The sequence below is a fragment of the Xiphophorus couchianus genome, chromosome 4 (genome assembly GCF_001444195.1).
Source record: "Xiphophorus couchianus chromosome 4, X_couchianus-1.0, whole genome shotgun sequence".
In the NCBI taxonomy this organism is placed as follows: domain Eukaryota; kingdom Metazoa; phylum Chordata; class Actinopteri; order Cyprinodontiformes; family Poeciliidae; genus Xiphophorus; species Xiphophorus couchianus.
Window position 1 is genome coordinate 21592476 of NC_040231.1, and position 25601 is coordinate 21618076.

Sequence of the window (25601 nt, forward strand, 5' to 3'; positions counted from 1 at the left end):
ATCATTACAAACTCCTCAGAGCAACTCCCCCTCCAGAAGCAGCACCGTAACCTGCAACAAGGGCTGAGGCGTGCAGTCTTTCTCTGCAGACCCACACCGGCGCACAGAGGACGAGGCAGGGAGAGGAAAGTACAGCCAAAACCGCAATGGGGACGAGCTGAACCGCAGACACGAGACGCTGTTTTTATTCTGCGCGCGTGCTGTGTGGAAGCGCGGCGTTCAGCCCTCGAGACGTTGAGACGTTGGAAGCTGCTAACGGACGGAGAGGCGGTGGAGGTTCACCTGAATACCTGCAGCGTTTCACACCGACGTCAGCTCGGACCGAGACGGGACTCGGAGCCCACCGCACGGGACAGGAGAAAGTTTCTCAAGCTTAGCGCCACCTTAGCGGCTAAACAATGTGGCTGACCCCGACAAAGTCCGTCTCGTCGTCGGTTGCCCTGCTAATCCTGCTGGTCGTCCGCTGGTCCCACAGCGGTAAGTAAACAGTTACATGCTACGGCGGGCTAGCTAGCTCGCTAATTTCAATTTAATGTGAAGCATTGCTTCTTTTTTTTTTAAATATACGCGACACAATCCTCATTAATGGTTTTGACGGTTAACCTGGGGTATGTCGCAACGTTTTTCTCGTTCCCAGATGGTTAGACATGTCTTCGTTAAAGGGCACATTTTGCTTTCCTTTTAGTTTTAATCTCCCCCCAAGAGGCGAACCAGTTTTTGAGAAGACACAGGCGAGCAAATCAAGTTTTTGAGGAGACGAAGCAAGGGCACTTGGAGAGGGAGTGTGTGGAGGAAAGGTGCACCAAGGAGGAGGCTAGAGAGGTTTTTGAAAACGACCCAGAGACGGTGAGAATCTAAACAATTTTGTTGGACTTTTCAAGCTTGTTTTCACTTCCATCAGTGGCATTGTTTACATGTGTACATATATGCACGATGCCTTGTTTACATCATGATCACATTTACTTCAAACTGATGACTGCAAGTGACACCAGACTAATGATTCATTGTCTGGGCTTTGGGTGTTTTTGATCTATTGCGTTCTGTGATCTGCTAGCTGTCACCACTGTTCCTATGCTGGTGCCCTGACATGTTGTTGTCTGTCCTATTGTCTCTGTGATCAACTTTGAGTCATCTTATTAACGAAGCTTCAGCTTATCATTTCCAGTTTTTACAATAACACCTCTATTTTTAAACTCACTCCTCACCACTTTTGTGCACAGAAAGACATGGATTTAGTTGTATGATTGGTATTGGCATCTTCTTGGTTTATGTTTTTGCCAAATATGAGAAACGCATGGATAATCTCTGCATCCATGTATGTCAGACTGGCTCACAAATGTAAGTCAAAGTTGCAAACAAACCTTACTAAAGTGACTAATAAAGAAAGTAAACAGGAGGTGAGAAACTTTTTTTCACACATTGCATCACTAAACTACAGGCACGCCTTGTTTTTGTCTCTTGACATTTAGCCACAAAATAAAACGTAGTGTGTGCTGAGATTATGTTCCTTAAGCTTCTTATGTTCTACATGTGATGAATATGTAGACAAGCACAGAAGACAAATAAATTTAATCTTAATCTATACAGTCGTATTTAGACTTTGACAACATAAATCTGAACACTGGTTGTTTCAGGTGTCAGTATATACGAGATGCTTTGAGAATTTTTTTTCTTGATATTTTGAATTAATTTTCAGATTAATAATGACTGAAAACAGCGAGAGGGGTTGGTATTTTGCAGCATTAAGTTAGTAATCCTTTGCCCTTTAACTAACACTTGTGAGAATTTGACCTACAGAATTGAGAATGCTTAAACGTGTTAATCTATAACTCACAGATTATTGATTAGATTAGCAAATCAGAGAAACTTGAAGATTGAAAGAGGGACAAAATAAAGAGGATTGAACTCATAAGTAAAGCAAATGTCAGATAAAATATAATTGGTAAAGAGAATTTGGTGATATAAAGCTGCAGTCTCGTTCAAAAGCTACATTATTCATTCAGAAGGCTCCCATTTCTGACTCTGCATTTTCTTCCTGCTGCAGCTTTTTAGCTCTGCAGAGACCAAACAACATCTTCTGTGGCATTATACATACTCACATCAAGTTCCTTGAGGGTGACTCAAGTGACTAATGTTAGTATTAAGTTTAGAAACAGCCTAGAATTTGGCAAATCATTTGCTGCATGAAATAATCTGCCTTTTATTTATTGTAATTGTCCAAAAGTGATGGTTTCTTTAAAAAAAAAAAAGGCCCTTTAATTTGGTGCATTGGTTCTCTCTGCAGCAAGTCTCTGTGCCTCGAGGACTATCCTTTTTGCTAGTTTTCTGAAGATTGTGACCTACATGTGGCTGAGTACTGCAACCAGGAGCCTTGAGGAATATTATGGCTATTAGGAATGCAGAAATTTTTTTAGGAAGCCTCTGAGGAAGGAGTGTGTAGATTAGTTCTTTCTATTTTGTGTAGCTAGAACATGTGTGGGTAAACGAAGCAGTATAGAAGTGACTCCATATCTTAAAAACTATCATGTGTTACAAAGATGTACCTTTTAATTGTGAATCTATATTCAGAAGTTGTTCAAATTTTAGTTTTGATGCATATTAAGCTGAGTAAAACTTCTTTCTTTTCTCTCTGATTCAGGACTACTTCTATCCCAAGTACATAGGTAAGTTCTTTTTTGCCTAAGACACTAAATCCTCACTCTCTCCATTGGTTTGATTTGCAATTTCTTCATTGTGCTGTATGTTCTTTGTCTTTGTTCAGCCTGTGTGGAAAAATTTGGGGATTCTGAAAAGAAAAAGCAGGATCTGATCACATGTGTTCATAGTAAGTTTGATTTTTAAATGTGGTTACTTATAACGGATCATTCCTTATTGTTTCCTCAAACATTCTTTCTGTTTAAATTTTCACTTGGATGCAATGCTACACTCAGAGGAGAGCATCTCATTGTGCTGCCCAGTTGTGCTGCACTGCAGTGACATTGCTTTGCATCACTCAGAGGCATCTTTTTCCTGCTGGAATAGAAGTTATCTGTACCCGATTTCTTTGTCATATCTAGTCTGTTTTTTTCTGGAATGATGCCTAGGTGTTCGTGAGTAACGTTGCAGCACTTTGCCACAGTTATGCTGCACATACATTGGTTGATGGAGGACACGCCCCTTCATTCGTCACATACTCACTCTCTGCAGTTGCTTCTTCATGAGCCGAACCAGTGAAGGAGTGATGTGAATAAAAAAAAAAATGTCTGACGTAAAATGAGGACAGGATTTTTCTGCTGCATCAGTGTAGAGGAGACGTGGGCCCACCCGGCTTTTACGCTATTGGCTGTGGAGTCTCCGGGTGGGTGCCGTGATTCAGCTGCATCACTGAGGCACTTAAAGATACGGCAGTGCTTTCAGCAACGACTGCACGCAATGTCTCCTGCATCTCTTTTTTTTTTTTCGTGTCCAATTCATCCTGTCTCTCCTCCCTCTACTGCAGAATGGTGACTCTTTGGAGTGCTTTGATGAGTTCAGTCCGCACATTAACTTAAAGTTACATTTTCACAAACGTCAAACTAATAATAGCTGTTTTTAGAAAGTATGACAACATTTAATCCATGTGAAATTAATGGGTGACAGACATAATTAATTATATTTAAACAAATCATTCACAGATGTTTAGTTCTTTTTGGTTTAATTTCGTTCTCTTCCAGATGTAGGGTTGCAACTACTGATTATTTTAATTACCGTTTTATTCTGACGACTAATCAATTAATTGGAGAAAAACTTAGCACATTTTGCAGTTTTTTCATTTAAGCACTTAAACCGTTTTTTACATTAGAAATACAAGAAAAATAAACATTTTATTGACTAGAATGGGATAGCACAGCATTCCTTTAGAGAATTTGCTGACAAGAATCTTCATGGTCTGACTCAGTGTTTTTTTCTGAGTAACTGACCTAAGGTCATTGCCTCTTTAATGATTTGAAAAGCATCTCTAGTTCTTTTAGGAATGTAATCAGACTGTCTTTTGAATCACATTTGTGAACTTTTTAGAGACCTAGCATTCAGAACATGTATCCATGCAAATCTATTGCTTGTAATGAATGCTGTTGTTTTAAAATGCTAAATGTGAATTTGAGGGAAATGGAAACCACGGCGCATTCTTATAATAGGCAAAATAGGTGTGCTTATAAAGTTGATTCTTTGTGTTTCATGAACTTGTTTCTGTTTTTCGTCTTCAGACTGTGTCCTTTTCTGTCACTTACTGAGCTGGAGCTGACATGCCCAGACTTGTCAAGCATTCAGACTCCGCTGCTATGATAACTGTAGCAGAAGAAACAAGATTTGCACTCTCTTACGCAAGGCTAAGACGACATAGAGGACTTAGGAAGAAGTATTCATTGGAAAAGTAAACACATTAAAATGCAGTTGGTATCAGTTTGATCTTTTCTATTCAGAGCTACAGCTCTCGTATTGTGGGAAAACCCGGATAGGGCATATCCAGGAGGATAGGTTACCCTGCGTTAGGCTATTTATACTGAATTCCTGATTTGCAGAATATGAGATTTGTCCTTCCTCTATGTTCTCTGCTTCACAGTTGCATGCAGTGTGTGAATGTCACGCACTTTCTTCTGTATCACCTTTAACAAGTATTTAATAACACCTATTACCTCCTGTTTTTCAAATTCTTAAGACATTCCAGACCAGTGCTCTCCTTCTCCTTGTAATGCCAGAGGTACGGTGCGCTGCGAGGACAAAAAGGGCGATTTCCACTGTCACTGCTTTACAGGCTGGACAGGAGCCAGTTGTGAGAAAGGTATGGTCATCATCACATGACTCGACTTTGTGAGCTGGATCTCAGCAGAGGTTGAATTTGTGCAGTGTCACCCAGAGTCGGTGCAGACATCTCACCACTCTGACCTTGGATCTGACAGCTAATGCCTATCCTATCCACAGATGGAAAGATCTGGCTCAAAAGATTTTTTAATTGAGTTTAAAATCATGTATCTTAGTAAGGTGAAAGTAATTAGTTTCTTTCTATTTCACTTATGTCTTTGTACTTAAGCTGTTTATGACGCAAATATGATTACCCAACTGCTGATGCAGTTATTATTCATGTGGGGGAGGATGGTTAGATTCCTTTGAATGGCATTAACAGGAACTAGAGTTCAAAACAAGAATGTTTTTTTCTACAGAGATCAGCATCATTTAAAGGAATATTGCTGCACAGGCAAGAACTGGAAAACATACTTAAGTAAAATCCAGATCCAATGGGAGGGAGAGAGAGGAACATTTCCACTGTGACTCATCTCGCCACCTTACTGTGAGAGGAAAACTGTAACAGATTTAATTTGACTCGGGCCAAACCTTTTCCAGAACATGACAAGTTTGCTCCTTAAACCTCTGCTGCAATCCTCAGCCACAGTTGCAGAGTGCCGTAGTTATTTTTAAGGACTTTAAGAAAGTAAGAATTCAATTCATTAGGATTAAGAAGTCCTGCACTGTTCAAAAGCTTAGAATTTACTTTACAAATTATTCTTACGGTAAACATGTTATTCAGGTACCACTTCTAAATCCAGTGAACGTCCTGCTGCACAGATTTAATGTTTTTTTATATTATGTTGACAGTAGTTTTGGTTTTTCTGCAGATGTCAACGAGTGCACCAGAAGTAATGGAGGTTGTGAACATAAGTGCAACAACACTATTGGAAGTTACCGCTGCTCCTGTCATGATGGTTTCATGCTGGTGGGTCGCCACATGTGTAATGGTAAGCCACAAACCACTGAACCATTTATTCTAACGACTGGGGTCCCATCACAGCTGCAGCTGCAAATAACCGTTTGTTACTGAGGTTCCTTTCTCCTTTGAATCTACTTTAGACCTTATGAATATTGAAATACTTTATCAATAAAGGTTGTAATTAAGTTACAATACTAAATTGCTTTATTTTAATTAAATTTAATTATGCCTCCGTAACACTTATGTAACGTCTATAAAAACTTGAAGAGTAACAAGCTCACTTTATAAAGACTTAGTTAAAGTTATCGTGATGAACACAAACTACTTTGATTGATTGATGTAATTACTTTAATGTCGTTAACCAGATTTATCAGTTCTCCAAAGTCAAATCAATCTCGACTCACCAATAAAATGGATTTCATCTGAAGCGTGAACTACACCTTTCTATCAAGTTTTTAAGAACTGCACTAAAAAAGAAGAGATTTTATTTTCATGGTTATTATTTGTCTGAAGAACAAACACAAAAAAAATTGAGATTTTACCAAGAATTATAGGGAAAAATATAATGTCTTATTTTGCAGAATTAAGGTTTTCTTACTACTTTAAAAGACAAACAATTCTTCTGAAGCTATGCACTTGATTTAGAATAGAATATATTCATTTTGAGATTTAAGTCTTATTTCTAATTTAAGGAAGAATCTCATATTCGTCACAAACTTTCTCAGGTGAAAACAATGAGAAAGATTTTCTTTGCTAAACTATTCTAAAACGTCTGCTGAGAGTTGCTCTTTATATCTACGTTATATTTTAGATATACATTGTTAAATGTATCATTTAACAAGATAAAAGCATATTACATTCAGTATTTTGACATTTTGCTAAGTACTCGACCTTCTTATGTATTGTTTTAGTCAGAAAGTAATGAAATGGGTAACTTTTATAATCTCTTGTTTTAACTAATCTCTTTGAGACTAATACCACAAGAAAGCAAATGGCGTTCACATACTCAGTATGGTAGCAAGACAATTTAGAGGTCTTAAAAACGCACAACTTTGAGAAACAAGCTTATTATTTTTCAGAAAAAAACTTTATTTTGTCTGACCTACACATTATTTTTGACTAAAAAAAATCACAATTTGCTGACAATATGAAATCAGGAAGAGAGCAAAGTCTCTGGAGGTATTAGAAGAAACTCCAAGGAATGCATCACGTTATTTACAATATCATCTATAAATCAGATTGTTGTAAATATTCATTTATTCACTATAGCTGAACTTAATAAAAACATATATGTCAGTTTTTCAGGTAACTAAGGATGAGGATACATAGATCATGTTGTTTTGCTGTTGATTACAAAGATTTAAATGCACAATTTGATAAAATCTCACTTTGACATGAACCCCACCAAGCTGAACACACTTTGTTTGATTTTTCAGATATCGACGAGTGTCAGGATGCAAGTGTGTGCGGAACAGCTCTCTGTCAGAATAACAAGGGCAGCTATGATTGCTTGTGTGAGGACGGCTACGTCTACGACAACAAAAGCAAAAGCTGTGTTGGTGAGTCTGTGCAGCCATTCACAATAAGAGAAACTGGGGCAGTTTTATTTGATCTGGCATGTGAACGATGTTGTCCTCAGCAGGCGCCTGATGTAGCGCCGCTGTAGGTCATGAAAAGAAAGCAAAAAATATTTTGAAGAAATGCTGCACAATTAGGTAACAGTTCACTCTTGTCCAAACAGTGTTTTTAATATTTTAGGTTAACCTACCAAAATAAATGTGAAGCACACATGCAAATTAGCCAAAGTTCTTTTTGCAAGACCCACAGATTGATTTGGTTCTGTGAAGAACTCCAAATATGGATTCATAGATCAAGGAATTTTAAAAACATAAAGATAGCCATTCAGCTAATTACATGTTTAATGATTACATGTGTCTTTAAAGTACAATGTGTTTATTCGATCTGCTGTGTGTTTTCCAAGATATGCAATAAGATGCTATAAAAACACATTTTATCTTGACTGTTATAAGTTGAAGCAACAACAGAATCAAATGATGGAAATGTAGAATGAAAGCCAACAATGACTCGGTGGGAACCAGACTTTTCATAACCTCGGTGTCCCTCCTCAGAGGATTGGAGTTTATTTAAGCCAATCTTTTCATGGCCATGTAAGGTTGTACGTGAAGCTCCAAAGTACTGCCCAGCCAACATCAGTGACCACTTCACTCAAGTGTTGTGTGCATTCCTTCTGTGTCGAAATGATAGAAAACCCTCTTCCTTTCAGTTTTGTTGAGTTTCTTTTTGTGCGTGTGTTTTTAGTTCTTGGAAGTTATGTTTTCCCTGAAAATGATGATGTGCCTTTGATAAGACCATGAACTTTCTGCTTCCCTGTAATCTTGGCACCACAAGCATTCTTCTCTTTAATCCATTCGACCTCTGTTATCACTTGCAGATGTGGATGAGTGCCAGTCTGGCGTATGCGAGGAGGAGTGTTTGAACATTCCCGGGAGTTTCCGTTGCTTCTGTGACGGTCGTCAGGGCAGGAAGCTGGGTCGTGATCTGAGGAGCTGTAAGGTAGTCGTATCAGGTTCTGTTTTTGTTGGAAACCAAGAATTAAAATCTACTTACTTTATCATTACATTTAAGTTAAATGGTTTACAGGTGCATCTGAGAACCCATAAAAATAATTAAAACCTTTTACTCATAATAAAAAACCAAACTAACTGTAATAATCTCTGTAGGTTTTCAGTTGCACTTTGATGCTTTGTTTGGTAGAACTTTTACATTTCTAAAAGGTTTTGAAGCATCAATATGTAACTCAAGCCTTCAGACGGTCTTGATGCTTGTGTACTTTTATTATTTCATAAACTACCTCATTGTGCCTGATAATATCATTGTTTTGGTTTGTTCTCCAGCCCATAACGCCGTGTATGTCGCCTTCCCTGAAGAGAAATCCTCGTTCTCTTTATTTGGGTCGCATGTTCAGCGCCGTGCCCGTGGTGCGGCTGCGTTTCCGCCGCAGGGTCCACACTGGGTAAGAAAATGTTCCTCATGCTTCTCACCAGCAGTGTGTGAGACTGTCCCTATATTCATACCCTGCTTAATGAAGTTGTTGTACCAGCCCTAGTTCAGATAATGTTGGTGTGTCTGGCTGTCTTTAGTTTGAGCCAAGGAAGTAATTTATTTTCAATCGACAAACTCAAATGTTATAGTTTGAACACTTGAGATATGAAGGATATCTTCAGGGTGTGGCATTGTGGGGTAATTGTTAGCCAAAGAACAAAAACACCTCATTTAGGTTTGATTATGAACAGTTTTTAAACTAATTTATAATTTTTTAAAATTTATTTTATTGTTCTACACTATATAAAAAAAATTCAACTTTTTGCATTTTGTCAGTGCCACCTTTTCTTTGGATGAATTATTTCCTGCGTTTTAGCTTCTGCCATGTTTAATTTCTTTCCATTCCATTCAGTTTCTCTGCAGAGTTTGACTTCCGCACCTTCGATGGTGAGGGGGTGATCTTCTTCGCAGGAGGCCACCTCAACAGCTCCTGGATTGTCCTCGCAATGCATCAGGGGAAACTGGAGCTGCAGCTCAAGTACGGCGCCGTCAGCAGAGTCACCAGCAGCGGGCCCCTCGTCAACGACGGCCAGTGGAGAAAGGTTTCTGCTCAGAGGCTTGAAAAGCAGCTGCACGCGACGTAAATAATTTGAACTTACTGAAAACATCTTGGATGTGTTGTCACAGATCTCAGTGGAGGAGCAGGGCCGCAGTCTAGTGATAAAGATCGACAGGGAGGCTGTCATGAAGATCGCTGTAAACGGTGACCTGTTCACGCTGAAGAAAGGCATGCACGAACTTAACCTCACTGTCGGAGGAGTTCCTTTCAGGGAGGATGGCCTCGTCAATCAGGTGTTTATTTGTATGTGCTTGTTAGCTTTCCTGATCACCCACCGAGGTTAGATCCTGTTCAGATGTTTTCCAACCGTCCTGACTTTGATGCGTAGATAAATCCCCGGCTGGACGGCTGCATGATGGAGTGGCGCTGGCTGACGGGTGAAGACACCTCAATCCAAGAAACCGTTCGGTCCAATGACAACATGCAGTGTTTCAGCTCTGAGGTTCCTGGAGCATATTACCCTGGATCAGGCTTCGCTCTCTTCAACATCAGCTATGGTGATCACTCTATCCTCCAGACAGTTAGCGAAAACTCAGAATGATTGGACTTTAAACAAAGCAGCATTACAAAAAAAATCTAGTAGTTTGAAACTATACCTTTTTAAAACTTTGGTAGACTTTAATAACATATTCAGGTCCATCCCAAGTGCGTATAGTTGTGCAGAAGCATTGGACATTGCACAACAAAGTGTAATTTGTCATTCCTGACTCATCACGTTCACTATTAAGCTTGTTTTGATGACTGTAAGTTGACTTTCATTGACTCTTTCAGTGTATTCTCAACCTTCCTTTTCTCCAGAGTCCAAGAACCTGAGCATCCAGATGACCCTGCGCCCACTTTCTGGTATCGGAGTGCTGTTTGCGCTGGTTCACCAGGACAAAGTGCCTCTCTCTATCGCTCTGTCTGACTACAATCCCACCACAGAAGAGTGGAGAGATGTGAGTAATTCATAACTCAGCTTCCTCACACATTCATCTTCTTTCCCTGTAAAAACTGATCTTGTGTTTGTTTTTCAGTTCATCCTGGTTTCTGTAGGCGACGTGGTCATCGCCAGCTCTCCTGCACCCTTCTGCGATGGCGAGAGCCACAACATCCAGGTGACCATCTCAGGTAACCAGACTCTCCTTCTGGTCGACGGTCAGCCTGGACGAAGCGAAGAATCAGAATACACCACAGACGTCTTCTCACATTCAAGCACCTTTATAGGAGGTCTCCCAGGTAACGAGTAGCCCTCCTTTTTTTGCCTAAGTTGGTTTTCCACATTCACTAGTAAAGTTGATAAAGTCAATATTCTGCATAATCTTAGTGTTATCAAACCTTGTCTCGAGTACTTTCTACAACAAAGTGTTGATCAGCTGCCAAAACATCACCTTACTAAATAAAACCAGCAGTGCATTGTTTAATTTTGTTTCTAATCATAGTTGCTCCATTTCTGAGCCGTTTGTTAGAGTAAATAAAACCCACTGTTTTAAGATAAAAGTAGCTCCGAGCCTCTAATCGTACATCAAAGCAGTAATTAACACTGGCTTGTGTAGCGGGGTTGGGTTCTTGTTTGCTAAGTGGCAGATTCAACACCGGGAGTAAAACTTTTGGTATTGCTGACTCACATGTTGTCATTTCCTCCCTCAGACGTCTCCCTGGTGTCCACGCTGGTGTCGGCGGCCTACAGCGGTTGCTTGGAAGTCGCAGTGAACGGACAGTCTCTGGACTTGGACAAGGCCATCCACAAACACAACAACATCCGTTCTCACTCCTGCCCCCTGCTGTGACAACTCTCAGCTGTGACAAAAAGCGGTCTATAAGTAGGTCTTTGACTTGATGGGGGGAAAATGTCCACTAAAATTCCAAAAGCTTTGACTCATTGGGAGACAGCTTAGATTGGAAAAAAGAATAAAACACACATTTGTTTTTAAATTGACACTGCTACATAAATTGCTGGGGATTTCTACCCCAGCATGTCAGATGGCAACTGAGCAGGAAAATCCATAGAATCCAGCAAATACATGGCAATACATTTTGTATTTTATGCGAGCTGCCAACGTATGCCAGGCTCATTAGCCCATAAGAACACAGCAGATGATTTTCAAAGCAGTGTTAAATGGTCAGAGCCTGTCTGGTCGGAGTTCTACACATCCTACCTTTGTTGAAATACAGATTTATTTTAATGTCTTTGCTGGTATTTCCAAAACTTGATTAAAGGGAGTGCTAACAAATGTTAAAAAAACGAACAAGGACCCTACACTACCCTGCTGTGTCATCATCTGGTGCTTAAACGTCTCTGAGTGTTTGGTGCATAACAACATGTTGATTGTGAACCGAGACTCGTATTTGCCCTTAAAATGCTGAATCTCCTCTTGAGCCACAGCATCAAAAACACAGCTCTGTGTTTTGTTGATGACCTTGCACATTGTTACAGGTAGAAATGGACTGCAACGTGGAGCCATTTTTATGATCTCCTCTCAATTGCAAAAGCACTTCATGCCTGCCTGCAACCTTAAAAATCAACCATGTGCCTAGAAAACAACAACCCAAACTTGTCAACAGCTCCCCTCTGATCGGGTCAACCATTTTTTGCAATGGTGCAGTACTGTCACAACTCAAACTATCAGCCTGTGCATTTTCCGGGTGGATTCTGATCCTTTGAAGCACTGACCTGATTGTTGAGCTTTAGTCACTTACTTCATCACAGTCTCCCCTTCTTTTCCCGAGAGTCACTCAGTCACAGTTAAAACCTGCCACATACCAACCTGACGGCCACAGAAGCACAGGGAGGCGGGAGGGGGCGCTGTCCATGAGCAACGGACAAGGCACTGCATCAATCGCACCACACAAGCTACTGAGAACAAGAAGAGTGCGCTGTATTATACTGTGTGTAAATAATGTTACTGTAAAATGCTTTAGAAATGACAGAAAGCAAACACTACCTTCTGCTGCAATATTTTTGGATCGTTTCAAAAACAACAAAAAAAACAACACAAACGCCTCTCAGCCTGAGTTTGAGGAAAGCTTTGGCAATATGTTTGTCTGCTTGACACAGAAACCGAGAGGTGAGAAGAACAATAGCCTGGAATCAAAGTAGCATCAGTCTTTAGAAGCTCGTTTTTAATTTATTGGTGCTGAGCAAATCAAAACACGTTTCAAAGCTGAGAATGTCAGAGGAGCATTTTGACTTGAAACGCCAAAAGGGCTCCGGTGTTATTTTACATCCCTGTCATTTTATAGTTGTCTTATGAATGAATGCAAGCGTATCAAGTTTGACCTTCTATTGTATTTTTTTTTTTAAATCGTGTTGTATCTTGAATTTTCCCTTATTTTTATTTTTCACTTTAAACTGCCAGTATGTGTACAATGCTGCAAGATGTCTGCCTTTTGAGTTTTAACTTCCCCTAAACCTATTTAAAAATAAAATCAGCTGTATGAACATTATATTATAGAGTAAAATTGTATTTTCAAAAAACAAAAAAGATTTGTGTGTGGTCTTTGTTATAGTCATGTCCTAAATTTGGGCTGCATCTTACTTTGAGTTATTTTTATTACAGATAAAGCGCTAAAGAAATTAGATTTCAGTTCACGTTGATGTTATAGTCTTAACATTTTCAGCATGAGAGAATTTAAAAACATTTAGTTGGAGGTATGCAGTCTAATGGACGGGGTTAATTAAAAAGAATAAAAACCAGTGGATCTTGAGTAAACTTTGAGTTTAGGACCTTAAGTTCCCATCTCTCCCTAGAGAGTAAACACTACACATTTTAAATGAAGCTGAGAAACATGTTTGTTGAAAGTGTGCTTATGTAACAGACTGCTATGGCCCTTTAAATCCAAGGCCCCAACATCAGCACAAGAAGAGGACATTTATACAGTCGGGTTTATAGGAAAACATGTTGAAATCAGCTGCTTGAAACTTCTGATCCGGCCCGACAGAACAGCTGGGGCAGAGGGAGTTGCAGAACCACATTTTATTGTTTTTTACTTAAACAAGATATTTAAATTCTCCTTTTTTTCTTTTTTTTAAACATACAGCAACTGTGAAGTCACCTAGTAGTCCGAGTCTGTTCAGTTGAATTTTCCAAGGAAAAAGGAAATTTCTGGGAAATACGCATTTTTCTCACATGAAGGCAGATCATTAAATGCCAGGGTTTGTGTTTACGTAAGGTTGATTTTCTGATCGTCATAGCATCTCCTTTCCACTTGTTTCCAACAAAGACTCTTGGGGACATGCGTCTTTTTTTCCACTTATATTTTGTTTGTCACTGTATGCACCACTCAAACATGAATGTTGCATTACTGTATTCTTCTCAAGAAAATGGACAAATTTTCCAAAATCTATTGTTTGATGTTCTTTCAAAGCCCTTACAGCACAAATGTATAGGTCAAAGATCAAAACAGTATGAATTTCATAGCAGCAGATACTGAATCCCAACAGTTTACACACATCATCAATAATGCATACAGTATATTGACTCTTAAGAACACATTAAATAACACAAAGAATAAATAAGAGCAACATGAATATCATCTAATCTCCATTTCACATTTCAAGAAAGCCCTTTTTAATTTAAATAAAGATTATCTACACAGCTATTATCTAAACAAGACATTAGATCAGTCCGTTGTCCTAAAATCACACTGTACATTCATAGCGTCCATCAGACACAAACTGAGACGTGAATTACTGAGTACTTTGGAAATTTGCTAACTTTTAAATTTTGTTAAAGCAGGCAATATTTTTAGATTGATAAATGCTGGCTAGCAGATCTGATCTGCAAACCCACAGTCTTCAACCTAAAATAAACAACGAGAGAAAAAGGGCTTAATTTTCTTAAATCCTAATGAACAGAAATGGTACTTCAGACATTTACTGTTCTCTTTTGTTTTGTTTTTAAAAACTCATACCTTGACTAAGCTTAAACTGTTAGAGAATGAGATCATGGCAGGAATGTTGGGCTCTAAACATGTGGTGAAGTGAATTGTAGCGATCCTTCATAAATAAAATCCCATATTTTAGTGTCAGCTTGAGCCTCTGAGGAGTTTGCTTACTCCCTTTACTTGCTTGCGTCTGACCTACTAAACCAGCTGCAGGAGTTAGCGTGTATTCTTCTGTTTTTGAAATACTGAGGTGGTAAGTTGCTCTTTGGGGGTAGTACATTTGATCGGTTTTAGACTCTTTATGAGTGACGAATTATAATCTTATGCTGAAAAAGATAACTGAGCTGATTTCCTCAGTTAACCACAGGAAACATAAAGATATACATCTATCAGTCTGTGTCTGCGATCAGTTAAAACCCACAAGACACAGAACTGAAATGGAGTGACTTTTTTTCTCTACAAAGACAACCTACAAAAAGTCTTGTGCTGAACTAGGTGAGGACTTCCTCCTCCACCTCCTTTCGTGTGCGTGTGTGTGTCGGGGCTCAGCAGGCATACGGCGGGGGCTTCTCAAAGGGGTTGTAGGTGGATCCGTACAGGACGGGAGCGTTGGGGGTCAGCATGTAGCCTCCGGGGTCCTGGGTGGCTCCCTGAGACGGTGGCTGTGTGGGCATCTGGGCAGGCTGCTGGCTCTGGCTCTCCTCAGAGGGGTTGGCACCAGAGCCTCCGTCAGGGATCATCTGGGGGGTGGCAGGTGCTTGGAAGCTGCTGGTATGCTGAAGGGGAGGAGAAACGGAGTAAAATCTCCAAAGTAATCTTTGGTATTTTTAGGTGAAATGTGCTTTTCATTTCTTTGATCTTTGTAGTGTGGCCAAAGAAACGTCAACCGAGATTCATCAAAACAAATTTCACCTTAAAGCATCAGCCATTACTTTGTGTAATGCATGTGGATTTTCACATGGCAGAGGAACACCAAGATAACACACAACATCTCATTAATAGCTATGCTTTGGTACCTGCATGGGTATGGGGTAGTTTGGGTAGGAGGGCAGAGCCTGGCCTGAGGGGCAGAAGCCCGAGTAGGAGAGCATGTGCTGGGTCGGGTTGTAGAGGATATGGGGTGGAGGCGCAGGGCTCGGAGCAATCTGAGCAGTGGGCTTCTGCTGCAGGAATAAAATAATAAGAATAATAATTTCAATCAAGGAAGAAGTGAGATATCATTAAGAAAGACTTGGAGGCATAAATTAAAATGAAAACAGATGTTTTCATCATTAATATTTTAAAGTTCTTCAACCTTTCAGACATTTTAGGAAACTTTTTTTATAAGTATCAGGGGAAAAGACGTGCGTTTTCCACTTAAATTTGACCAATAAATTTAAAGATTCAGGCAACCAGTTTTGTGTCAACGTATAAGCACCTGCTACTTAATAATTGCAGGTGCTAGAACCTTCCTGAAAATGTATTTCAGTAAATCAATTCAACCAGTGAAACTTAATTGTTTAGTATAATACTTAACGTACAAAGTGATGTAAGGATTTATTTCTGTTGGAACTCTGATGATTTCGGCTTTCAGATTATAAAAATCCCAAATTCAGCTTCTTGGAAAATTTCAATATTGCATAAGCCCAATAGAAAACGTTTTAAAACATGAAATCAGTGCTACGGCCATGATATGTCTTGACAGATGAGAATCTCCTCATCTGAGCTGAAGGTCACTACTGAAGCAATAGGAGGTCCATTTTTTTTAAAGTAGAGTTTTTTTTTTTACATGTTTACTTCCAGTGAGCCCGATTTTTGTGCAAACTATTAAAGTAGTTTTAATCCAAAGTTTTCTATTCTTCCTTAAAATCTTTCTGTGGACATTGGCTAATGTTGAAGACATGACCTTTAGCCGTTTCTCTGTTTTAGGCCTGACACTCATACTTTTGTCCTCCGCTTGTCCACCTTATTTATTTTTCTTGAACACAACGTACAGTATGGTGTCAGCAACAAGAGCTAGACAGAAAATGAGCCTGGAGCATCTCTAAGTTAGGCATTATTTCACTCAGCTGAGTTTTCTGAGACGCTTGTCGAGCTTATTAAAATAGTATATTAGCCATGCAATGGTCATAGTGAAGCAGATGTCTGGAGTTGGTTTTCTTCAAAGCCTGCAGGCTGTTAAAGCCGTGCAACATAAAACTCCAACATCTGTGCCAGCCACATGGGATATTACACACATTTATCTTAATCTGAAATAAAATCACCTTTATATTTTTTTCCTTTTTACTATTTCTGTGGCTTTTTTCCCCACTTTTTTTTTTTTTTTCTCAGTTGTTGTAATTCTTCTGGACCTGCTGCTCACCATATCCTTGTATGCTCCGAGGATGGCGGCGTTGATGATGCCCAGGAACAAGGCGATCACGTTCAGCACCACAGAGGCCCACAGCAGTCGGTACAGGTGGATCACATCGAAGCAGCCGCTGACCCCCGTGAACTCGTAGTAACGGGTGTGGTACTCTGAGCTGGAACAGGAAGAGGGCAGCTGTGGGTCATGAACGACTTTTAGTGCTTTCAATCTTGCTGTTATGAGCTGCAAGCACCTAGCACTTCTGTAACCATTAACACTGACAGGTTCACTTTTACCAAGTCATTTTTACAGAATCTGAATTCACCAGTCAGATTTGAAATTAGCTTGCAATATATTGTAAAAAAAAAAAAAAAATCCTGCTGAAGTAGCATACAACACATTGTAAGCCATATATTACATGAACTCTTAGTTTTTTAATCAGCCTGAAATATAATCTCCGTTCATATGTCAGGAGAACGTGGTTCATAATATTTGGTTGTTATTATGAAGTTTCTCATTTTAAAAAAACAACTCTCAGACTTGAAATTAGTTTAATGTATTACTAATTAAACTAATTAAATTAATTAAACTAATTTAAACTAATAGGCCTGTTCCACATGAACAACAGACGTGTATGTCAAAGGTGACCCGTTTTTCAAAAAGTACAATTTAAATATATTTTATAATCACTGACCACTATTGAGCAATAAGTTTAGGCCTTATTTGATTTTGCTTATATAGTCACGCAAGAAGAATTTTTATTTGTTTTTTCTCAGTGCTTTAGGTTAGTTATTAACCTAAAGCACTTACTCCTGCTGCCCATTTACTAAGCAAATTAGCAGCACACAACAGAGCCAACAGAAAGATAACTTTCTTTTTCTCAAGCGCTCATTCATCTCCCCAGGTTGAGCCGCATCCTCTACGCTGTCACTGTTGCAAGTCAAATTTAAACCCACATGCAATATGAGCTTCACAAGGTAAACCCAGTTGTCAAGCGCTTGTTTTAATGTCTGGTTCTCTCACCTCTCGCAGTAAAGGTAGCAGCAGTAGCAGGTGTTGCTCCTAACTCTAAGCGAGCAGGCTTTGTTGAATGAGCGGCACGCCACCTGCTGGGACAATTAGTAAGTTCACCAGGCTAAAAAAATTGTGCGGATTTAGATAAGTTGTTTAGGCAAACAGATGTAAACATAATGTGTGTAAATCGTTTACAAAACCAGGGTTAAATCTAGAAAGTTAACAGAGCTGGCAACACTGGAACCAATTCCATTTTTTAGGAGTAGTAGAATCACTGAAACCGAGATCAACAACTGGATTTCATATATGTAGTTACGCGTTTATGCCACTAGATGTCACCGCATACTTTATAAAACATTCAATGAGGCACAGAATGGGATTGGTGCTTTTACTGTTTTCTAACAAAAGTCCGCGTGTGTCTCTGTTTGTGTGTGTGTGTCGGGGTGTGTGTGGGTGTGTGTGTGTGTGTGTGTGTGTGTGTGTATTGCATGGATAAATTTAAGAAAGTAAACCTCAGTAAAGTAGTTATCGTAGGCGTAACCTGATCCACTGCTGTAATAATCACACATGTTCTCCTCCAAAGGCCGTATGTCCTGAAACAGACAAAAGATTTAAACAATCAAAAGTGTCATCATGCAAAATCTGAGCATTTCCCCTCCCACGCCCACTCCCCACAGTAAGTTTACATTAAATGTGAAAAGCGATGTGTTTTGTGTTGTTATTCTGCATCTGTGTGCCACTGAGGCTGCAGAGGTTTACAACATGCATCTGCTCATTTCTGCCCACTGCACTGGTTCTGCAAAAGCCAGCCCATTATTCTTCACTGCACTTTATGCAGCACCAAAGGTAATAAAAGTCATTTTACTTTCCAAGGCCTGAATGCGCAATAGATATGACTTTTACTGCATGAGAACCAAATACATATATCTGTGGAGACCAGATAATATTGGTGATCAATATTAGGAGTTCAGTGCAGCTTTCAGGATGTCATTAAGAGCAGCAGTCTCTGTCGCCCAGAAGGGAGGCTGTGATGATCTTATCCTTTGTTTGCTTGTCTAGAGGTATTCTGGGGTAAAACGTACATATGCTCATTTAGTTTGTGTATTAACACATTTTCCCTTCTTGATTCCTTGTAGTTAACGGAAGTAATTTGGGGATTTTATTTATTTTGTGACATTTTAATCAGGTTGAAAGCTTAAGAAACCTTCTCTACAGGTCGAAGTGAGATCAGGACATTCGATACGACCTGATCAGTGCGACTGTGTGAGTCTCGACCTGGATGTCAGTAGAAAACCCTGCCTGATTTATGTGGAATGAGATTTGCTTTGTTAACACTTGTCTGATTTCTTTTTCAGACAAAAAATACATAAATTCATTTGAATTCAAGTATTTTCAGGAAAAATCTGTTCAATACTTACAATGAACTCTGAAGCAATAATCCCATCCACAATGGCACACAAGAAAGACGTAATGACTCCGATGCTGATGAAGATTATTGCAGCCACAAGCTTAAGGAGAGACGGAGACAGAAATAAGAATAAAATAGTAATGGAAATTTGTAGAATATGACACCATAAACATGTAATATTAATTGTGTTGTTTTTTTCCCCCCTGACAGCCAGAGCTTATGGTTTGGCAACCTAATAATCAAATTTATTGATGAAAACTCACAGAAATGTACATCTTAATTCATTTAAAAATAATTTTAGAGTAATCTGTAACCTTAAACCGGCTGTGTTTGAATCATCAATATCAAGGTTTCATTTACCTGATTATGCGTCTAATTTCAGATCAATGATTGCTCAATGCTTAAAGCCAAAGTTGGCATTTTCCCATAACACCATCACACACACGCGCACACATGCCCCCGCAAGCAGGTAATCTTCACATCCCCGGTGGTATTCATCCTGATTGGTTGTCTGCAGCGTCTGGGCTGCAGGATGATAAAGGAAATGTATGGCTCCTTCGTCTGCCAACACGTTGTGGCTGATTTACAAGCCGGCCCCGGCATGCGGCGCAGGAGGACGGCCTTTTGGTGACCACAAGGTCAATCTAATTCCCTCTAATCTGCCACGCACACACAAAACCACAGTGTTGTCTGTTCCCGATCACTGATCAATAACCTCTACCTTCAGCTTTGTTTTTATTTTATTTTTTTAAGACGAGGTGATCTAACTCACATATCCGCCCGAGTCTTTTACACTGAGCGGCACGGCCATTTTGTGATTTCACACCCTCGGCCCTGCAGACACAGCTGGCAGATCACAGATGTCTGGTAATAAAATGTACTAATCAGCATCAGCTACTGACGTTTAAATCGCCCCACAGGACCACAGCTTCGGTACGGAAACAACTTTTCTTCTTCAGAACGTCGGCCTCAACTTGTAATTTTCCTGATTTGTAACTCGGATCATCGAGATCTATTTCATTTAGATTCTTGGAATGTTTTCACAAAGATTGTGAAAAACTCAAGTCAGACTTTAAATCTGTCAGAAACCTCTCCATCCTCTGTATTTATTATTTACTTATAATCTTATTAGAGATTAATGAAGTTTACTCATCTATTTTTAATAATTGTGAGGCAGACAACATTTAACAGATATCATTATAACGAATTAAAACAAAACATAATAATGCAATTTCATTTTTTTAGGTAACTACACATACTAGCAGGTTGACTTATAACCTTGTAACTTAGTAAATTGCTTAAGATCACCTGGAATATTTTTGCTGTAGTCTTGGCATTACAATAGGAATGATCTAAAACCTCCAGGTGTCAAAGATATTGTATAAAACCAGCTAGACAAATATTGTGAAAAAGTTCAGTACTTTTTATTACCAACGTCATAAAGTGAAACCAATTTATTTTATGGGTTCACTACACTCAGTGAAATTTTCCCAGCCTTTATTTTTTTGGAATATTTTTAGCTTGAAGCTAAAGCAAAAATCAGTGACAGTGAAATTTGAATATTGCAAAAAGTTTATAAGCCATTTATAGAAAGTTGACAGGAAGGAAAAGTCTGTTAAGAAAGGGTTTGCCAGCAACAGGGATAACTGCAGCCTTGAGTGGACTGTCATGCAAAATCCATTCAACGATATGAGGGAGCTTCACAGTGAGTGGACTGAGGGAGGAGCTACTACACACAGATGAATCCTATATCCTAAATAACGAATCGAGATACCTAAATACGAAACTGAACAAAAAGAAAAGCCATTGCACTTTAACTCCATAAATACAACTCAATGTTATTTCTCTCCGGCCCGAAGCAGCCAAACAGTTACCAGAACCAGTACATTCAACCATTCACTGCTCTGGGTCACTATGTGCATTCACATCCATGTCACAAATCACATTACCTGGGACGTCTTACCTGGGACAAGGAAAAAATAAAAAGAACAGCTCTTTTGCTCAGAGTCATCTTATCAGAAGAAAGTAAAAATGTTTTCATTCTGAAATCAAGGTCCCAACCGGGGGAAGAGAGGAGAGGCACAGAATCCACGTTGCTTAAAGGGTAACACTTTATTTGACGGGTTGTGAATAACAATACACCAACAACAATTATGTAGCGTTAATAACATAAAGCTACATAATTTTTAAAGTTTAGTCAGTAACACTTCTATAACAAATTTATGTCTGATCATGATTTCTTGGTTCATGTAACAAAGACATTTTGAATAATGTCAACTTTATTTTAAAAAGTGTCATAATTTACCGAATGACACTTTATGACAACAGTCATAAATATTCATGAAGACTTACTCATATTCATGACAGGTGCTATGTCATGTTTATGACGGTGTCATAACAGTCTTATTCACAACCCGTCAAATAAAGTGTTACCTCTTAGAGTCCAGTTGCCAGTAACTGGTACTGTCTTACGCCTCCTCTTTGCAGAAAAAAACCCAAACATATTAATTATAAAGCTCCAAACAAAATTCAGATTGTTATTTTTATTTTGTTTTAGCGTATATCCAAAGTCAACAATCTCGCTTTTTAAAATGGCGCAAATATCGTCAAGCACACTGATCTGGTTGAAAATGAGCAAGAAATCTGAAGAAGATACTTCCAACACGATTCTGAAATACATTTTTATCGGCGACGTGAATAAAGTACCAGGCTGAGGAAATGAGCTCTTTCTGGATGGCTTTATCTGCCACTGGTCCAGACTCTCCACTTCATTAGCGGTTCAAATGACTTCACTTTTATGGGCTGCAAGTGGGAGATGAAGCCAGCGGCTGAGACAATAGAGCCTGACAACTGCATTACTTCAGATTACCTTGGCAACAGCTGCCAGCACATAAAACATATTCACTGTTTAATTCACTAACATTATTCCCCCTAAAGGTCCAGTTGAACTGAATAATCATATTCTGTATAAGATTAAAGACACGCGCACATCTGGTGTAGATGGATGATCAACTCTTGAGATCTCACTCTACTTCCCTTTAAAGCAACTCGGCAAACTTCATGTGTGAAGTGAACATTTTTCTCTAACAGATTTCTTCTGGTTTTGCTTTTTGTCCCACTTTAATGTCTTAGATTATCATTTTAATACCCGACAAAAACAACCTTTTGTAAATTTGTAAAATATCATTTAAGTAATAAAAATATAATGTCCCCTAAAAAAATAATAATTGGTGCTATAACGCTCAGCGTTTTCTTTGTTGAAGAGAAATTTCTGCCCAATCTTCTGTTCAGAAAAGTCTAAATCTGAGAGCCATGCTCCGTGCATCGTCACAGCATCTCAGTCGGCTTAACATTCAACTTTGACAAGACCACCTCATTCAGGGGAGGACCTGTTGTTGTCCTTTTGTTAATGGCTAAACAAGCCAAGTTTTTTAGTCGATAGGATAAGAAACTGAAAGTCGGATCTTTTCCTTCAAGGCTTTCAATGAGTGGGAATACAATTTAGCACAAACGCGCTATGCAGTCATCTAAAAGTTGTTGACAGCTTATTTATTTATTTATACATCCATCCATCACCATAGTTGTTTATATTTTGTAAGTATTTTGAAATATATAGATTATCCACTTTGATGAAATAAAGGTTAGTTTTCAGCCAATAGGTTGTTAGACTACTTTATCTTAATAATGTCCCATCAGTTGATCTAATTAGATCCTTTTAAGCCTTTTTACTTCCATAACATTTGTGTCACTTTGTTATTAACAATAAGTCTATAGATAATAATGACAGAGATGCCATTGTGAGCCACTTCAATAAGCTTTTTGTGGGAAACATGCTGCATGTTGCCACGTGTCTCTTTCCATTACGAAAGTATTGTGGGACCTACATTTTCCAGCTCATGCTAACTGTACATTTGCATAAAATGCAACTGGACTTTTTGTATTTTAAAGATATTTATTCTTTCCTTCTCAAGCCCACTGACTGTAGAGTAGGTAAACTCACAAGTCACCATCAGTGTTTTGGTCTGTGATGAGAAACCTCTGCAAAATTTGAAACACAGAAGCATTTTGATACAACTTTTGGAGTGGAGCACTAATGGCAAATAGATAAAGACACAAAGAGGAATTTTACGGCCTCTGCAAAGATAACTATCAGGTTATGTAACTAAAATCGCTGACCGCTGCAAGGTCTTCCTCCGCTGATTGGTTGGCGATCGTCCAATTGTGACCACAGCTGGCCACGTTGGCAATAAGAAGTGATTGTGCCGTGGCCTGTTGGGTAAAATATGGCCCGTTTAAAGGTGCTTCTCTCTGAACTGCAAGGTGACCAGGCGGACTGCAGTGTGGGAGACATGGGCGGTAACTAAAGGAGATGCGGCTTTAGGAGAGAACACGAGCTACATGAAGCGTTTAGTCATAAAGAAATCTCTCGGAGCATCGGGGCGGTGAAGCCTGTTATCAGAGTGGCTCTGATGACCAGACAGAGAAGTAGTTTTTCACCTTCCTTTCACAGGAAACGCTGCACGCTCCGACAAGTTCCTATAAGATTTTTCCATAAAATAGAGTAAAAGAAATTAAGACATTAAAGTTTTGCTTTGCACATATAACTGAGAGCTGTTTGAGCTGGTTCCTGTAAAAACAGACCCATCTGTCTCTGTAGCGATGAGGTACGGGGAGTTGGTTAGGGTTAAGAGGTTTTTATATGCGTTGTGGAGTCTCAATCTAAATGTTCTCTGATGTCAATGAAAAATGTAACTGTCTAAAATGTGGATCTTGCAATTCAACGCTGTCCTGCTAAAGAAAGAATCAAATAAAGGGAAAATGTAACTTTTTACTGCCTTCAATCTTCAGCTGTATAATAAATAAAACTCTGGTAACACTTTATTTGGTCGGGGTGTGAATAAGACTGACACAACACTGTCATAAACGTGACATAACACCTGTCATGTAGATGAAGGAGTCTTTATGAATGTTTATGACAGTTGTCATGAAGTGCCGTTCGGTAAATAATGACACTTTTAATGCAAACTCCATTACAAAGAAACTCTCGTCTTTAAAGCGAAACATTAAAACACGTAAAGCACCATCTTAAGACTTGGAATGTTGCTGTGTTCAAAAATAACCCAACTAATTTAAACTCTGGTTAAATAAGAGACAACATACATCTGTCATCATCGCCTGCCTCTGAATAAGCTCACGTAAAGTCCAGATTTCTCAGCTAGTTTCCTCTTGACATTTTCTCACGTGCATCTCATGCATCTGCAGAGAGCTTCCAGATAATCACATGGATCAAATATAATATGGTCAAAAATAGTTGGTTAAAAAAAAAAACTCTACACGTCACCAAAGCACACCGTTCCCACAGTGAAGCATGGTGTTGGCAGCATCATGCTTTGGAACAGTTTTCTTTTCACCTGAAAATGAGACCTACATGGTGGGTGGAGCAAATCTTATAGATTTCATGTGTTTCCTAGGAAAGGCCAGTACTTTCCGGTCAAAATGTGCCGAGCTGACAGAGTCCTACCTAAAAGAAACGAAGGCTTTAAAATCAAAAGGGGCATCGACAAAGTCTTAGTTTAGGGGCTACAAACATTTTGTGTTTCGTTTTCTCCCTAAAAGATTTCAGTTTGTTTTAGAGATGAGTGGCTCAAATGTCACTACGAAGTTGGAAAAAAAATATCTCAAACTGTTTGTTTCAATACATCAGAGAAACCAGAGATTTCACCAGGGATGTGCAGACGTTCAAACTATTTTACTAGGCATTTATTGAACATAACTTTCTTTTTCCTATTTTGATTTAATTGTGTGTAGTATGGCTTTTTTATTTCTCTATATTTTGTAAATGTTATTTCACCTTTTGAAGCATAACCTGTAAATCATTGGTATGAATAAAAAAAAAAAACATGATTACAATAGATTGGTTGTTTTATTGAGTTCATTCATTTTTCCAGGGAAGCAGGAAGCGCATGTTTGGCCACTGCAGATAAACTCATCACTTCTGTCCTTGTTTACATTTCGGACCATACCAACGCCTCCATCTGCTGCTTTATGAGGTCAGAGTACCAAAAGGGTTGGTCCATTCAGGAAACGAGACCTTCGGGGCTCTCAGGTATCCGAAACATTGTGCTAGGGATAGTTGTTCTTCTCTGCCGTGCCAACCGGCTCTCGCGTTACCGCGATGGCATCAGATGGAGGAGAGAAGAATTAGACACCTGTGTGGGAGCGAACATCGTGCCTCAGAGGAGACACTGTAGACCAGCGTTAGCGTGGCAGCGATCACACCATTAAAGTTTAAAAGCACAGACGCGGGGGAGTGATGCCACAGAGGCAGCCAAGATGCCGTAGCTTGTTTTCTTTGTTCACATGTTTAAACAACAAAGCGGACAACAGGAAACCTGAGTCAAAACTCAAGAAAACTGACTAAAAATATGACCTGACTATCTCTGATGATGATGCTTTATGCAGATGCTTTGTCACAGAGTGTGCTGTGTGTGTGTGTGTGTGTGTGTGTGTGTGTGTGTGTGTGTGTGTGTGTGTGTGTGTGTGTGTGTGTGTGTGTGAGAATGCCGCAGGAGGAGCATCTATG

General features: G+C 39.2%; 2 protein-coding genes across 3 annotated transcripts in view; one reads left to right on the top strand and one right to left on the bottom strand.

The window, feature by feature from the left end:
* On the top strand, positions 1-12830 carry gas6 (growth arrest-specific 6). Its single transcript, XM_028014177.1, has 15 exons — positions 1-477; positions 686-846; positions 2639-2663; positions 2762-2824; positions 4676-4798; positions 5631-5750; positions 7159-7281; positions 8175-8296; positions 8638-8756; positions 9198-9387; positions 9473-9637; positions 9733-9901; positions 10203-10342; positions 10421-10622; positions 11034-12830. Exons 1-15 carry the CDS (start codon positions 399-401, stop codon positions 11171-11173), a joined length of 1941 nt encoding a protein of 646 aa, XP_027869978.1. The 5' UTR covers positions 1-398; the 3' UTR covers positions 11174-12830.
* tmem255b (transmembrane protein 255B) overlaps positions 12675-25601 on the bottom strand; it is an 18574-nt gene continuing 5647 nt past the window's right edge. Inside the window, exons 4-9 of one of the 2 annotated variants that reach the window (XM_028014179.1) lie at positions 19029-19118; positions 18123-18203; positions 17620-17705; positions 16612-16771; positions 15287-15433; positions 12675-15046 (exon numbers count right to left, since the gene is read on the bottom strand). In XM_028014179.1, the coding sequence (XP_027869980.1) occupies positions 14816-15046; positions 15287-15433; positions 16612-16771; positions 17620-17705; positions 18123-18203; positions 19029-19118 (795 nt within the window). In that variant the 3' untranslated portion in view covers positions 12675-14815. The remainder of the gene's footprint in view (positions 15047-15286; positions 15434-16611; positions 16772-17619; positions 17706-18122; positions 18204-19028; positions 19119-25601) is intronic. The other variant, XM_028014180.1, reaches the window with a different exon arrangement.